Source organism: Lissotriton vulgaris, chromosome 3_1 (assembly GCF_964263255.1).
Source record: "Lissotriton vulgaris chromosome 3_1, aLisVul1.2, whole genome shotgun sequence".
In the NCBI taxonomy this organism is placed as follows: domain Eukaryota; kingdom Metazoa; phylum Chordata; class Amphibia; order Caudata; family Salamandridae; genus Lissotriton; species Lissotriton vulgaris.
Genome location: NC_141689.1, coordinates 1231049991 through 1231067706, shown reverse-complemented (window position 1 = coordinate 1231067706; position 17716 = coordinate 1231049991). Strand labels below are relative to the sequence as shown.

At 46.5% G+C, this 17716-nt stretch overlaps 1 protein-coding gene across 2 annotated transcripts in view; it reads left to right on the top strand.

Moving 5' to 3' along the window:
- PRKG2 (protein kinase cGMP-dependent 2) overlaps nucleotides 1-17716 on the top strand; it is an 898053-nt gene that overhangs the window by 462632 nt on the left and 417705 nt on the right. For both annotated transcript variants that reach the window (XM_086963161.1, XM_086963160.1), the window contains exon 5: nucleotides 16334-16397. In XM_086963161.1, the coding sequence (XP_086819287.1) occupies nucleotides 16334-16397 (64 nt within the window). The remainder of the gene's footprint in view (nucleotides 1-16333; nucleotides 16398-17716) is intronic.

Here is a 17716-nt window from a genome sequence, read left to right as displayed (position 1 = left end):
TGGCGTAATGTTAAAGTCCCCTCCCCCCCCACAGCAGGGCATCAGGACCCAGGGAGGAAATCTGCCACCATACCTGTGCAAAGAAATCAGGGTCGTCAGTGTTAGGGCCATAAATCGCTGCGAGGATCAGTGGATGAGCCAAGAGCGTGCCATGGATGATAACATAGCGCCCCTCAGGATATGCAACAACCTTGGTAGTATGCCAGGGAAGTCCTCAACGTATGAGAATGGACACCCCACAAGAATAGCAGGAGTAGAAGGCGGAGTGAATCACTCCCTAGTGTCTGGAGTGAAGCCGAGAGGCAATGGCGGGTAGTCAGTGGGTTTCTCGACGGAAACCAATGTCAACCTTGTGGCAGATTAGGTGTGCATGTACAAGGCGAGCCTTCCGATGGTCATTGAGGCCGCAGACGTTCCAAGTCCAGAGTGGGGTGGCTGTCATGATGTTATGTCAGGGAGGTGGATTGGAACTGATGCAGAGTAGGCAGCAGATGTGCTTGAGAAGGCATGTGCGATGCTAAAGGCAGTATAGCAATGAAAACAACACATATTAGGTCATAGAACAAAACCAACAGCAGACCTCGAAGATGAGGCAACAAACCCAGAGAGTCCCCCCACCACCCACACCAACCCCCAAACAGGTTGAGAGACCATCCCCACCTACCCAGGGAACCCACAACAGGGAAATAGAAGGTCCAGGAATGAGCTGAGGGGAATTATCCCGTAGAGACATGGCTCAGCTCAGCGAACTCCCCTGTCACTTGGACAGGGTGGCCAAGCCACGGATTAGAGCGGACTGTAAGTAAATGAGTCGGGGATTCAAGGCCACCTCAGGCACTAGGACGCGGCAGGCATGTGAACAGAAGAACAAGGTGAGACAAAGCAAGAGATGATCATCACTGCATATGAGAAAAAGGGGCATGGGGCCAATGAGACAGGAGCAGGAGATGTCTCTGCAACTAAGGTGGTCCGCCGTGCCCACAAGTCGGAGAACAGGAGAGCGTCAAAGGCAGCCTGGGGCAGGAGTGCCTGGATAAACAGAGGGCGCAATGCCCGGGATCAGCAAGCACGCGCCATCAGGTGCAAACTACAGACATCGAAGAGTGAGGGCTGTTTTCAGTCATTATCGCTCAGGACACCATTGGCTGCCATTTGAAAACTGGAAGGGGTGGGACACTGCGGGCTGTCAAGTTTTTTGGCATATGCCTGTGCAGCCTTTGGCTCCGTGAAGGTGTGGACCTGCGAGCCACGCCTGATGCGTAATTTGGCCGGGTATGCCAGAAAATAGAAGACATCATGTTTCCCAACAGTCGTTCGGCCGGGAGAAATTTGCAGCTGGCAGGCTGAACCGCCACTGTATAATCAGGGTAGAAGGATATTGAATTCCCCTGATGGCGAATTTCACCCTTCTCCCTGGCAGCTCACAGGATCGCATCTCGGTCCCGAAAATTCAGTAATGATGGGACGAGCAGGCAGGCCAGGAGCGGGCCGGGGCCCCAAAGAGCGATGGATACAGGAGAGAGCACCTCACTGAACAAGTCCCGAATCAACTGCTCAATGAAGTCTTCCATTTTGACGATGTTGGAGGATTCAAGCACGCCTGTGATGGGGAGGTTGCTTCTGCGGGAACGCACCTCCATTCTTGGTCTTTATAAGTTCTAGCACCTTGTCCATTTGAAGGAGTTTATGGTGCTCCTCGGCCGCAGAGTCCTCAATGTCGGAGATTCTCATCTCAACATGAGTTAGGCGTGCATTGTCTGTATGCACCCTGGCTTTGGCCGTGACCAGGCGGGCAGAAAGCTGGTCCAACTGGGCCGCGATGCCGGTGACTGCGGACTTCACGTCCAGCATAATTGCTTTAAGGTCGTCCTCCCGAGTCAAACCAGCCTCAGGCTGAGTAGCGGGCTCGCCAGTGTCCAAAGTGGCCCCCTCCTGTCGTTTCTGCCTGCGTTGGTCGAAGGCCCGCTTTGGCAGTTGTTTGGGATCCGCCTTCCCCATGATCAGGCCCCCGCCTTCAACACGAACTCTCAGGCGGCGCCACCAGGACACCAGAGGCGGAGAGGCGGTGGGTGAAGAGGCCGGGGCCAGTAAGGGGGGCTGTGGCCGAGTATGAGCTCAAGGAGGACAGCAGGCGGGAGGCCCAGAGGGAGCGCCGAAGCAGAGGGAGTGCCGGGCGACAGACAGGAGGCAGTCAGAGAGATAACCCAGACCAGCCAGCCGCAGTAGCCGATCATGCAGGGTCCCTTGTCCGGCCGATGGGCAGCGAATATAATCAGTCTGTCCTCGAGGTCAGCTCACCACGGGGCCCAAGTTCGGCGGAGAGGCCGCCCACCAAGGAGAAGGCTGAGGGCAGGCGGTTCCGCCAGTGCTGACAGGATGGAGAACGTGTGGCGGCAATTGTGAGTCCCCAGGCCGGGTAGGAGAAGCATCGGTGGCGTCAGGTGAGTGATGCGCTGGGCTGCAGTGCCATGTGAGCAGACTGCGGCAGCTTAGTCCCCGGTCCCAGTGAGAAGGAGACCAGAACAGCCGGCGGTCTGCGCCAGCAGGGACAATAAGCAGCAGGGAGACGCAGGGTCGTCGTGGGACCTAGTAGGAGCGAGCAGCTGCAGCAGGTGCCAGGAATGTGAAAATGGAGCCCGCGTTGGTCAAAGTGTGTAAAATCCAAATGCCTGCTGTGATGTTTTTCTACACTGGAGAAAAAAAGAGCCAACCCGCCTGCTTTCAGAAGGTGTCCAGAAAGAGAATCACCCATCGAGACTAACTGTCCATTTGGCTTGATCCGTGGTTTCTGAAAGATTTGCCTTTTGGGGAAAGAACTGCAGTTTGAAATCTTGATTGTAGCATTTGAAAACTCTGAAATAAGAGTTTCCTCTTAACAAATTTTGGCCAGCAAAGCAGTTCCGTCTTAAGCGGGCCCTACCAAAAGCCCAAGAGCCAAAGGTTCTTCTGCGGGAGAACTGGGCCTCATTGAGAAAAGCAAATCTTGACACATATTTATTAACAAATTGCTGAACAGCAATCCATTGGTTTAGTGACCAAACTCATTTGAGAACAAATATTTCAGTTTTGAGTCAATCTTTGGTAAAAGACTCTTTTTTCACTCCTGCGTGATAACAGCGTTCACATTGCCTGGTAGCACACTTGCACATGGGCCTCAACTGATGTGGTGATGGGATCGATGTCCAAGCCTTCCTGCCTTGTTTCCTCAGCAGTACCCAAGATTCTTCAGAGGAGCCAATTATATTAAATAATCTATTCTTGGTAAAATGACAAAGCATGATTTACCCCTTTCTTCAAGTGTTTCTTGAACTTTGAGAAAAAAAGTAACAATTTGTGGTCTATGATTGTTGCTGCTGGGACGTCCTGGGCAAAGATAGATGTGGACATTCAGATCACAACCAATTGCAAGTTTGTTTGTTTAGAGGTTTTCTCAGCCTATAAGTGACAAAATTGGCAATATGATTAGCCAGGACTCACTCAGTATTTTTTGGGTGAAGTTGAAGTAGTTTGAAGCGTAGGCGCAATAGCAACATCTGAAACTGAGACTTTAGAATTATTAAAGGAATCATTTTGAAAATCAGAATAGTAAAATATACGCCTGTTCTCCAGGGACCCAAACCAAGATGAATCATCTGGGTAACCAGAGTTATCATTATCATCATCTGTATTAAATACACTGTTGTCATCATCAATGTCATTAAGATGCAGTCAAAGGCTGTGCATTGTTTGCTGATTTGGGCTTCTCAGCTAGGAAGGCCTGGAGGATTATAAATCTTAGTCAAATGTAATTTATCTGCGCCTGTTAGAGCAAAGGCGACTTATTTTCACTTGGTACAGTCTCAGGAGCTATTTGTAGATTCTTAAGAATAGTCTCAATTTAAAATGCACAGCAGCTGCTGCTGCTGCTCCTTGTCTCTCCCCCACAACTCCTTCTGTTCTTTAAAGTAAAATGTAATTTGAATAGCAAAGTATAAAACGTTAACATAAGCTGTGAGGTGTGACGTGTCCAGCAAGGCTATATGGTCAACAGCCTATGTAAAAGTGGAAACCACAAGACAACATACTTATGGATTGAAGAAGCTCTGACTCACTGGATATGTCGCACAAGAGGGGGCCACTTTTGGCAAGCACAGAAGAAAGAAACTCACCTGTCTTGTCTTATGATGCTGGACAGGCAGTGGCCATTGTAGACATGTTCAACTCTTACAGTCTCACATGTCCTGATTTGTGGACAGATTGTGTGTGCGATGAATCCTCTTGGTGTAGTAAGCTCATAAAATGGCCACCAAGTGGCTGCTTCTTCTGTGACTGACTCCTTTGACTAGCTCTTCTGTTTACCAGGGAGCATTTGTATTCTGTTGGTTGTCTGTATCATCTACATCCAATACTGACATTTCCCCTTTATAAATTCATAATACACGCAAAAGTCACAGAATGCAAGATGGTTGTGCATTTTACAAAAAAGCATAGCTAACGGACGTTGTGCAGTTTTTCCTGGAAAATAGGATTTTAAGATCATTTCACAACTATGATATTGCAATATCTCTAATGTACCTCCTTTCATGAACATGGCAGTTTTATTCAACTTGTGACAATGTCACTGTCACATAAAGGTAGTGACATGTCACACATAAACACCCTGAAAACACAGGAATGTTACCCACAAGCTAAGTGAATACTTGGGAGCTATGTTAACTCCATCCGCATTAAAAAACTTAACTTAAGAGCAAAATGCCTGGAAAGCAACAGAAAAAGGTCTGTGCTTCTTCCACTGTCTCAAAATTATTTCATATTTGGCTGGTAGCATGCAAAGTTCACCATTAAAGACTCAAAGCTGACTACAGGGTCATTTAAACGACCAACATAGCTGGCGATTAAGTGATATAATCCACATAACCTTATGGGGAATAACAATCAAAAATCCTCTGGAAAAGAAACACAACCTCGCCTTTACTAATTAGCAGAAGCATTCTCATACTACTCTTTGTGTCGTGGGGAAACTTTGGGATGACAGAACAGTTCGAATTAATCAATACTAGGCTATCACATGAATTAGATTCAATATCAGAACTTGATAATAGTGCACTGTACTCTTGAGATTTGATTGAAGTATTTGCCGTAAGCAACATAAGGTGTTAAGGATTGGGAGGATTTCTTTCACTTTATAATTTACATTTAAACACAGTAGCAACATTAAGGGAACTGCTGAATTTCAATGGATTGTTAAAATGAAATGGAAAATGACCTGCACAGATCTACTTACCGACAGAAGAAGGGCAGGGAGGAACAATTGTTACTTACCTGTAAACAGGTGGTTCTCCAGTATTGGTGTCTTTCATAGATTCACATGCTTGAATATTCCCCGTCGTCGAAGTGGGAGTCCCACGGTAAATAAAATAGCAATAATGCTATATATATATAAAAACATAGTACATGATAAAGAAGAGGAAAACAAGCCGAAATCCTCTAAAAACGATTCCTACATAGGAAAGCATGATAAAGAGAAAAACTGCTTGTAACACATTAGTGTCATTATGTTAGTCCAAACTACAGCCAATCAGGCGCCAGCACCCTCTAGAACCTTCTCCTCAGAAGCTCAAGCCCTCAGATTTTCGTAGCACAAGTAACCAAGAGTGTATGAGGAGAAGAGAGCCTCTGAGGGGAGGAGGGTGGGTCGCATGTGAATCTATGAAAGACACCAATACTGGAGAACCACCTGTTTACAGGTAAGTAACAATTGTTCTTCTCCAGTATTAGGGGTGTCTTTCATAGATTCACATGCTTGAATAGAATAGAAAGCAGTAACCTCCGAGAACTCAGATTGCTAGGCACATATATGGAAAAAACCAAGACAGTTCTAGAAATAATACAGTCATTTAACACATCATAGCAATCACAGTAAAACATCAAGGAGGGGGGAACAGAGGCTCACCTTATTGAAAAAGATGGCGAAGCACTGCCTGTCCCACTGCGGTATCCGCTTCATTGATGGCATCCAAACAGTAATGCTTGGTGAAAGTGTGCCTGCAGGACCATGTCGCTGCACGGCAAATCTGATGAAGAGGCACACCAGCAAACAAGGCGGTGGATGAAGACATCGCCCTCGTAGAATGAGCCCTCACTGAAGACTGCAATGGTTTACCAGCTTGTTAGTGGCAGAAGGCAATGGCTGAGGAAAGCCACCGAGCAATTGTTGGCTTGGAAACTGGATGTCCCTTACGCAGTTGTCCGTAGGCAATGAACAGCTGGTCGGACTTGCGGAAGGAGGCAGTTCTGGCAATGTAAAATTTGAGGCATCTTTTGATGTCCAAAGAATGCAAGTGCTGCACCCCCGGAGACTTTGGGTCCGGAAAGAAAGTTCTTAGGAACACAGGCTCATTCAAATGAAAGTCCGTAGGTACTTTAGGTAGGAAAGAGGGGCTGGTGCGGAGCGCCACTCCGTTAGGCCTGAACTGATGACAAGGCGGCTTGATAGTGAAAGCGTGAATGTCGCTCACGCGACGAGATGAGGTCAAAGCCAAACGTAGCGGAACCTTCCAGGTGAGGAATTTGATATCCGTTTTATGGATAGGTTCAAATGGTGACTTCATAAGTTGGGATGGTACAACATTGAGGTGCCAAGATGGAGGAGGGCGCCGAACAGGTGGGAACTTGCGGAAAAGCCCTTTGAAGAATTGACGTATGATTCTGGACGAACAGAGGGAAGAATAGCCATCGTGTCGGAAACGAGATATTGCAGCTAAGAAAACTCTCAGGGTAGAATGAGAGAGTCCTGACTGAGCGAGGCTTAAGAAGAATGGAAGAAGTTGCTCTGGAGTGGAATGGATGGGATGGACATTGGCTGCAACACACCAATGGCAGAATCTCTTCCACTTGAGTTTATACGTTTTGATAGTAGACGGAGCCCTAGCCTGAGCCAGTATGTCTCTGCATTCCTAAGATAAGTTCAAATCTGCGAATTCAAGGTGCTCAGGTTCCATGCCCCCAATTGCAGTGTGGAAGGGTCCGGATGGCACACTAGGCCCCTGTCCATTGATAGGAGGTCTGGACGAGGACGCAGAGGAATGGGCTCGCACTGGGACAACAGAAGCAGTTCCGAAAACCATGCCTGTCTGGGCCAACGAGGTGCGATCAACAGGATGTGGCAGGGCTGTCTCCGCATCTTCCACAGCACCTGCGGTACTAATGGAATCGGCGGAAAAGCGTAAGCGAATAGATCGCACCAGTCTATCAAAAGGGCATTCCCGCACGACCCTGGGTGGGGATGCCAACTTGCATAAGATGGGCATTTCCGATTCTCCGGGGTTGCAAAGAAGTCTAGATCTGGGTGACCCCACTGGCGAAAAATAAGATCTAGAGTCGGCTGGTGCAGTTCCCATTCGTGTGTTGAGGAAGTGGACCTGCTCAGAGAGTCCGCCAAGATGTTGGACACGTCCGGAAGGTGGACGGCTGTCAAGGTGATTTGGTGGCGGAGAGCCCAATCCCAGATCGACTGGGCCAAGTGAGACAGATGAGGAGACTTGGTTCCTCCCTGTTTGTTCACGTAGTGCATACTGGTGGTATTGTCCGTTTGGATCAGCACTGACTCCCCGTGAACTACAGGTAGGAATGACTTGAGCGCTAGGAAGATCGCCATCAACTCCAGTCTGTTGATATGCCACTTGCGTTGGGGCGGAGTTCACTTGCCCTTGATGGATAGGCCCTGGAGATGAGCGCCCCACCCCTCCAGGGAGGCGTCTGTCGTCAGCGTAAGATCTGGTGCATGAACAAGAAAGGACGTTCCCATTTCTAGGTTTGTATGTTGTGCCCACCAAAGCAAGCTCTTTCTCATGCGGGTTGTGACTGCAACAAGGTCGTTGAAGGACCCGGAGACCTGACGCCACTGTAAGTCCAGTTCTTCCTGAATGGGACGGGCGCGGAACCTGCAATTTGGGATCAGTGCGATACAAGATGAAGCCATTCCCAAGAATGATTTTAACGTTCGAACAGAAACGGACTGTTTTCTTCGAATAAGGGAGACCAGACGAAGGATTTTCTGACGTCGCTCGTTCAAGACGAACGCTTTTGAGAGCTTCATGTCTAGGATCGCTCCCAAGAAGGATCTGGTTTGCAGAGGCGGCTGATGGTCAACCCCAGGGACTGAAACACCTGCTGGCAAAGGCGAGTGTCCTGACATAGCTGATGTTGGGATTGAGACTTGAGAAGGCAATTGTCCAAATATGGAAAGATTTGAACGCCTTGTAGACGCAGGTGAGCCACCACAGGGGCCAGTACCTTCGTGAACACACGAGGAGCTGATCGCAGCCTGAAGGGCTGAACTTAGAACTGAAAATGCATTGGCCCCACTTTGAAACGCAGGTACTGGCGATGTTGGTGAATAATTAGGACATGAAAGTATGCGTCTTGAAGGTCTATGGTGGTCATGAAATCCTCGCTGGATAGAAGACGCAGGATTTCCAGTAACGTCAGCATGCGGAACGATTGGGACTTTAGGAACTGGTTGAGAGCCCTCAAATCCAGAATGGGTCGCCAATCTCCGGTCTTCTTAAGTATGAGGAAGAATCGAGAGTAAAACCTCTCCTCTTTGATGTTTCGGGACCACTTCGACTGCACCTTTTAACACAAGAAGACGGACCTGATGGTAAAGCTCCTCGAGATGTGGAGGAGGCGGGCCACAAGGTGGAGTATAAGGACGAATCTCTACAAACTCTAGGGCATGACCCCGTCGTACAATGTCCAAAACCCAGTGGTCCGAAGTGATCGAGGACCACTGAGAATAAAACAGAGAGATTCGACCTCCAACACTTTGAGGGTGAGAAAAGTCGTTGGCACTTAGAGTTGGATCCACGGTAGGAGGACTTTCCAATGTAGGGCCTGGAGGGTTGCTGATGAGATTGCTGATTGGGCGTGTAACGTTGGCCGCTCTGATTGTATGAGCGGTATTGCTGCCCACCTTGAACGTTGGAAGAAGTGCCGCTCCGCGCGCACCTCGAAAGGACTGCTTCCGAAATTGTAACGTGCCCAAAGACTTTGCCGTATCGGTGTCTTTCTTAATGGACTCCAGGGCGTCATCGATATGGGATCCGAATAGCGATTCCCCATCGTAGGGCATATCCAGTATTTTGGATTGGACTTCCTGCCGGAAGGATGTGGATTTTAACCAACCCCGTCGTTGGAGTGCAGCCGCACTTGCAAGCAGACGGAAACCTGTGTTAGCAATATCGACTGCGCAGTCGATCATTTCTTCTGACGTTCTCTGACCAGCGCGAAGAATCTGTTGAGCGTCAGCCTTGGAAGCATCAGGTATGAGTTCCATCAAATCTGAAATGTCTGACCACATCTGTCTGTCATAACGTCCCAAGATGGCTAAGGCATTGGCTGCCCGGACAGATGTGGAAGCCATCGTTAAAAACTTGCGGCCAATAGCATCCAGGCGTCGACCCTCTCTATCTGGAGGGGCTGTGATTGGAGCCGCTGGGTTCCGGGCTCGACGCTGTGCGGCCTGAGTCACTACCGAGTCCGGCTTGGGGTGAGAAAGCAGGCAAGCCGGAGAGCCAGTTGGGGCCTTGTATTTTTTCTCAAGGCGCGGTATCTGAGCAGGTAGGGAGTTTTGAGCAGTCATGAGTTTAATTCCTTCCTTCCAAACAAAATCGATGATAGGAATTGTGTGGGTCTGCTTATAAGGTTTATCTTTAAAATCATAAAGGAAACAGTCCTCCTCACGTTGTGATCTTGCTAATTTGAAACGCAGAGCTTCTTTATCCATTAAAAGATGGAAACCGGCGACATCTACAGGAGGTGAATCTCCAGAGTTCCCTGGCTGAGGCGAGGGCGTCTGTGCCCGATAATCGTCCCATTCCGCCATTAACTGTCACCTGTGTCATTAACCGAATTGTCTGGGACCTCTCCGTCCTCACGCTCTGGGATCACCTCATCATCCGCATCCTGCGGATAAACCGTTGTATGGATTCTAATAGACGTCTGAACCTGAGACGAAGTTGTAGGTGGTAACACAGGTGGCAGAGAAGTTGGAGGCAGTGCTACGGGAGCCGGAGATGGTGCCGGTGTACTCTGTGGCGTTGCTGGGAAACGGCGGTTGTAATCATCCAGCATATGTTGGAGATTTGAGAATAGATTTAAAGGAATGGTAGCCATAGGGACTTGGACCAGCTGTTCCTCAGATTGAGACTGTTGATCACCGTCACCTTCGTCAGAATATGAGTCCTGACATTTAATTATTAAGTCAGATGGACTTTGTGCCGCTCCAAACGTATCCCCTTCTTGTTCTGAGTCAGTATCATGCTCAGAGGTAGTGGCAAACATTGGAGAAGGTGGTTGCAGCTCTGGATCAGAGATCTGGTGACATGGAGCCTTATTGCGACGATGAGAAGAGTCTGAAGTCTTCAAAGGCACTAACGGCAGTGAGGCAAAGGAAAGTGGTGCCACCGTCGACGGTGCTGTTGTCGTTAATGTCGACGATACTGACTTGGTCGTTGATGAAGATAGTTTTGGAGAAGTCATCGTCGACGGTACGGCCGTCAACGGAGTCGTCTCCAGGGTCACTGTCGACGGGCGATCAGCTGGAGATGAGGTCGTTGACGAAGCAATCGTTGACGGAACGGTCGTCAACGCCGGTAGAACCCCTGTAGACGGAGTCTTCGTCGACGAGGCTTTGGTCAACGATGTCTTCGTCGACGAGTCCTTGGTCGACGGTATCTTCGTCGACGAGATCTTGGTCGACGGAGTCGCCATCGACGACGACGATTTCTTCAAGACTTTCGTCGACGAGGATTCTTTCTTCTTCCTCGACGAGGAGATGGGAATCGTCGACGGAACTGGCTTAGAAGGCAATGAAACCCTCGTCGACGTGGATGCTGTCGACGAGACCGTTGTCGACAAAGAAAAAGCTGATGTGGTAGTCAGCGTCGTCGTCGAGGATGCAGCAAATGCCGTTCTCGTCGTCGGAACGCACGTCGGCGCTCCCGTCGACGGCGAAACTTTAAGAGGCGTGGAAACACCTCGAGAGGCAGCAGAAGACGCCTGAGAGCCAGGTCTCCTGGGCGTAAAGGTGGTAGGGGTGGCTGAAGACGCCCCAGGAGCCAGAGGCATGGCCAACTTCATCTTTTTGAGGAAAGGAGATGGAACATCCTGTAAACTACCACACTTGGATGCTGCTGAAGAAAGTCCAGAATGAAAACTTTCTGCGTCTGAAAGGACTGAATCCTTGTCCTTTAGACGTTGAAGCCAAAGGAGAAGGTGGCCTTCTCTGTCCTTCAGAGTCTTTGTAGAAAAAGTTCTACAGAACTTGCAGCTGCCAGCCTCATGATCAGGGTAAAAACAATATATACACTTCTGGTGGGGGTCCTTTTCAAAAAGGCGCAGCTTCCCACAACAAGAGCAAGGTCTAAATAAAGACTTCTTACTTGACATGTTGAGAAAAACACTGGAACTAGAAGTGTAGAGGTGAAAACTGAGCAGAGCTCAGGGAGACTCCCTTCACACGACGTGCGGTAGAAAATCTGAGGGCTTGAGCTTCCGAGGAGAAGGTTCTAGAGGGTGCTGGCGCCTGATTGGCTGTAATTTGGACTAACATAATGGCACTAATGTGTTACAAGTAGTTTTTCTCTTTATCATGCTTTCCTATGTTGGAATCGTTTTTAGAGGATTTCAGTTTGTTTTCCTCTTCTTTATCATGTACTATGTTTTTTTATATATATATATATTTAGCATTATTGCTATTTTATTTACCGTGGGACTCCCACTTCGACGACGGGGAATATTCAAGCATGTGAATCTATGAAAGACACCCCTAATACTGGAGAAAAAATGGATCTGGAGAGGAACACCTGTAAAAACAAAAAAAAGCCACATCAATTGAAAGAAAAGCATAGTGATATATGTGCACTTATTCATCATTGCACATGAATGCACATGCATCATGGTCTAGCGGACATTTGTTTTTATTAAGCATCCCATGATAGCGGACGCTGGTCTTGGAATGCTAAATTAAAAAACTTAAAAAGTGTTCTGAAGTGCATTTTTACTACAAAGGAGCAGATTGTTTGCAAATTGCAGCTCCTCTGCTTTCCCCCCAAAATATATTTGTAAAAAGGCGATCAAGCGGTCTCTTAAGTCTTGGATCAGTACTAGTTGCACTCCAGACTTTAGTCTTCTCCTGGGCGCTCCACACACCAGAAGCATGGCCTGGCTTCGAATACTTGAATTGGCTCCTTGGGTATGTGTTAACGAATATCTAATCTGGTATTTTTATTGAACGCTCTGTGTCGGGTCTGTACACGTATAGACAGCAACTAAAATGTTTATAGTCAATTTATCCCCAGACATGGAACTCAATAATGATCTGCCATTGTACAGAATAAGGCAGAGTCAAAAGTAAGTGAACTAATCAACCAGCTGTGTGATTGTTGCCCTTGGTTGTCAGCGCCTGTATCAATTGTTAACATGCTTGTGCTGTTTCTCTGGGCACATTCCCTATCGACTGTCAGCACCTGGCTTTCGCTTTGTGGGGCACACTCTGCTTTCCTGTTCTTGGCTACAATCCTTTTTGTCTGCACCAGTGCCAAATCTACAAATCTTGCATGTGTTTTATGTGTTTGGATCTGTTAGCAAGACCTAGGTAGGCATAGATACGAAGTACATTCCACCTCTCTCATTGTGATGGCTTCTAGTGTTTTCTTTATAGTGTCCCAGTGTTTGGCCTGAAGTGAGCATGCACATACCGTATGGTAAAGGCCTGCTTCCTTTATCCTACACCTGGGACAGCAGGCATTGTACCCTTGATAGATTACTGAGGTTCATCTTTGAGTCAGATATGCACTATGTAATAAAATGTTTGTATTAGAGCCTCTCATTTCACGAAACCTCAAGAGTGCAGTCCTTAACATTGATTTCCAGTCTTTCTGCTCTATTTGCTTGCCTATATCATGGAACCCCATCTTTCAGTGGCATTTGAGGCTTCTGATAGTACCATCCAGAATTGTTTGGTTCAGTAAGTTAAAGTGTTTCCTCACATTCCCCCTGTTAAGTAATGTTTGTAGCACAGGGATGGTTGAGCTCTTCACATTTTCTGTCGAACACTCCCTTTCTTGGTCAGTGAAGAAGCTTGCAACTGGAATAAAGTGGGATTGTATGGATCCTTCCTTTGTACTCATTTTGTACAAATGGGATGTGGATTCACTTAGGTCCTAGAACCAGTTTCAGAGATTTCATTTCAAGTATCATATTCTGGCTTTAGGGTAGGCGCAGCCTTTGTGCAAGGTAATGACTCTAACAGCAGGTATCTATGATGCTGGCTCCAAGCAAGAATACCCATGGGCGAAATGATGTGTTTAGTCTCAGTACTTGGCTGTCATCGACCTTCCTGAAGGGGGGATCCAGGACAGACATAAGATACAGGCCCTGCCTGGAATATTCCTTACCCTTCTCAACAGGATCTGCTAACAGACTCCTTATCCTTTACGATCCACAGTATGGCAGTGCTCGGAAACGACTAATCAGCAATCCCCTGATAAAAGGTCATCATAGAATTGCTAGGGGCATCCCTGTAACCATCCTCCCTTACTGAGTGTTGGGGTTTCCACACTCCAGATTCAGGAATGGGGTCAATGTACTTTCACTGTCTGGAAAAGCTGCACTCCATCTTCCATTGTGTCTCATGCTAAAGCAGGTGCCTTCTAAAATGGATCCAACAGGTCTCAAAACTCTGATTCTCTCCACACATATAGTCTTGCTACTATACATGTGCCACAAATCAACCGGGCATACAAGCCCTCGAAAAGCACACAGAAATTCAGGGCAAGGGTATGCATGGTCCATCTCAGCTGAACTTTACATGAGTGGGTCCGATAAACCACCCTTCGCCCGGAGCAGAGAATTGACTACTCAGGAGTATAAATCCCCAAAAATTGGTACTCAGTCACCACTGATTTATGTCAACAACCCAGTCCATAGGATCGCCGCGGCTACAGGATGGAGGCGTAGAGCGGGGTCAGTTCAGTCTCGGGACTGCAGGATGGTGAAGACTGGCCGCCCGGACGGCGGAGCTTCAGTCAAAAGCGGCCATCTTGGTCGCTTCCGTGGCCACGCCCCCCTGGCTTCGAATACTTAAATTGGCTCCTTGTGGATGGGTTAACGAATATCTAAGCTGGTATTTTTATTGAACGCTCTGTGTCGGGTCTGTACACGTATAGACAGCAACTAAAATGCTCATAGTCAATTTATCCCCAGACATGGAACTCAATAATGATCTGCCATTATACAGAATAAGGCAGAGTCAAAAGTAAGTGAACTAATCAACCAGCTGTGTGATTGTTGCCCTTGGTTGTCAGCGCCTGTATCAATTGTGAACATGCTTGTGATGTTTCTCTGGGCACATTCCCTATCGACTGTCAGCACCTGGCTTTCGCTTTGTGGGGCACACTCTGCTTTCCTGTTCTTGGCTACAGTCCTTTTTGTCTGCACCAGTGCCAAATCTACAAATCTTGCATGTGTTTTATGCGTTTGGATCTGTTAGCAAGACCTAGGTAGGCATAGATACAAAGTACATCCCACCTCTCTCATTGTGATGCCTTCTAATGTTTTCTTTATAGTGTCCCAGTGTTTGGCCTGAAGTGAGCATGCACATACCATATGGTAAAGGCCTGCTTCCTTTATCCTACACCTGGGACAGCAGGCATTATACCCTTGATAGATTACTGAGGTTCATCTTTGAGTCAGATATGCACTATGTAATAAAATGTTTGTATTAGAGCCTCTCATTTCACGAAACCTCAAGAATGCAGTCCTTAATATTGATTTCCAGTCTTTATGCTCTATTTGCTTGCCTATATCATGGAACCCCATCTTTCAGAGGCATTTAAGGCTTCTGATAGCACCATCCAGAATTGTTTGGTTCAGTAAGTTAAAGTGTTTCCTCACATTCCCCCTGTTAAGTAATGTTTGTAGCACAGGGATGGTTGAGCTCTTCACATTTTCTGTCGAACACTCCCTTTCTTGGTCAGTGAAGAAGCTTGCAACTGGAATAAAGTGGGATTGTATGGATCCTTCCTTTGTACTCATTTTGTACAAATGGGATGTGGATTCACTTAGGTCCTAGAACCAGTTTCAGAGATTTCATTTCAAGTATCATATTCTGGCATTAGGGTAGGCGCAGCCTTTGTGCAAGGTAATGACTCTAACAGCAGGTATCTATGATGCTGGCTCCAAGCAAGAATACCCATGGGCGAAATGATGTGTTTAGTCTCAGTACTTGGCTGTCATCGACCTTCCTGAAGGGGGGATCCAGGACAGACATAAGATACAGGCCCTGCCTGGAATATTCCTTACCCTTCTCAACAGGATCTGCTAACAGACTCCTTATCCTTTACGATCCACAGTATGGCAGTGCTCGGAAACGACTAATCAGCAACCCCTGATAAAAGGTCATCATAGAATTGCTAGGGGCATCCCTGTAACCATCCTCCCTTACTGAGTGTTGGGGTTTCCACACTCTAGATTCAATGGGGTCAATGTACTTTCACTGTCTGGAAAAGCTGTACTCCATCTTCCATTGTGTCTCATACTAAAGCAGGTGCCTTCTAAATTGGATCCAACAGGTCTCAAAACTCTGATTCTCTCCACACATAGAGTCTTGATACCAAATCAACCGGGCATACTAGCCCTCAAAAAGCACACAGAAATTCAAGGCAAGGGTATGGATGTTCCATCTCAGCTGAACTTTACATGAGTGGACCGATAGACCACCCTTCCCCCGGAGCAGAGAATTGACTACTCAGGAGTATAAATCCCCAAAAATTGGTATTCAGCCACCACTGAACTCCTCCAGGTGACAGAACAGATTCTGGACCTTAGCTTTACAGTGGACAGGGCTAGGCTAACAAAAAGTCAGGATACCAGTTTCACATTCAGTTGGGTCACTATGGGCATGATCATACACCTGTAAACCATGCAGAAGACATTCCTGTCCCAACAAAAAAAAATCTTCTTGGTTCTATTACATGCAGGAAAAGGTAGACTGAGGGGAGGTAAAGGACTCATTGCTGATCATACATAGATAGGCAAGGATAGTGAACATGACCAAAAGACTAAAATTGACTCAGTCCTCACTGGATGGTTCTACAGAAAACAAACTTCCTAATCATACTGAGTTAATATGTAAATGTGTTTCCATTGTGTTAAATTCTGAAATTCTGGCAATGATGTGCAGCCTGATAAGTAGTGTATATGCGTGGTAAACAAATTATGCTTGATTACATGTATTCATAATAAATAGAAATGCAATTATAAGGAGAATATTTTTCGTTCTTTTTTTAAGTGTGCCCCTTTTGAAGGACTTGCCCGAAGATAAGCTAACAAAGATTTCTGACTGCTTGGAAGTGGTGAGTTGGCTTATATCATTAAAAAGTGTGACGAGACAATATAAGTTTGACATTAAGTAGCTGTAAGAAGTCATATTTACTAAAGATTGAGGGGCTTATTTTGAGTGGAACTACTGGTCTACCAATGCAGGCGAGATGAAATTTAGAGATTCCCGCCAACATGGTAGGTTATCGTTTTGCCAATGGTTCATCCACTGATGGATCAGATAGACTTTCAGCAAAACTGAATGCTGAATCGGGTGCCATCTTTGGCTGCCTGCCCTGTATTTATTTTATTTTTTTGCTTCTCAGAAACAAATCCTGACATTGAGGCTTCTGAGAAACGAAAAATAAACATCACTGATGTGGAAGGAGTTGTGTCCTTGTTTGTGGTGACATTTCAGTCTTTTATTGCAACTATGTTCAGGTTACATTGTAAATGCACATGCAGCAAGATGCAGAGAGCAGTTTCCTGTTGGGTTAATTGTCCTTCTGTGCATGAAAAAATAATTTACATGCTATTCTAGTACTTCTCAGGTGCCCTTCTCCATGCGCGATACAGACTAGTTCTTTAGCACTGTGTGTGAATTATGCATCAATCATGTACATTAGTGATACTTATGACCTATTATATGGACTAAAATTGGGAAATATATATTTTGTTTCAGGGGCTCAACAAGGCCCACATTTTTAAAGCTTAGAATCGTTGCTGCAGAGAGTCCGAGTCAGAATTTCCTGTGGGGGCTCCATTCACTATTCTGGTGAAAATGTAAAGCACACTGGGGCAATAGCATCGACCGCAGAATAATACATCTTACAGCTTTTTCAACATTTTGAAGCTTCTCCCTCATGGAATTTTAGCAGGATAAATAACAAATGGTGCATATTAAGATACATTGGGCTAATAAAATGATAGGATGTGACTTTATGGGTTACAGGTTGTGATAGAAAGAGAGAGTATGTTGGTGTATTAATGTATTGGGACCTCTAAGGGAATATTATTTACATACATTTCGGGATGTTATGCTTTGACCTCATCATAGGAATGTGACCTGCACTCAGGTAAGTGTCCAGGGGCAACAACCCATGAGTGATACTACTACCTGTATCTATGAGCATCGCATTGGTATTCACAGAAACTGACAAAAGCGCAGGGAAAAACATTTAATATGAACATGAACTGGTTGGATTTCAGCCTGAGTAGCAAGGATCTGCTTGAATCATTTAGTCTACATTCATATTTAGTCCAGTCATAAAAGAAGCTAATTGACTTCTGCAATTTATCACCTCCAGAGCCTTATGAGTTCAAGTTCATTGCTTCTGCATGTGCTTCAATTTAA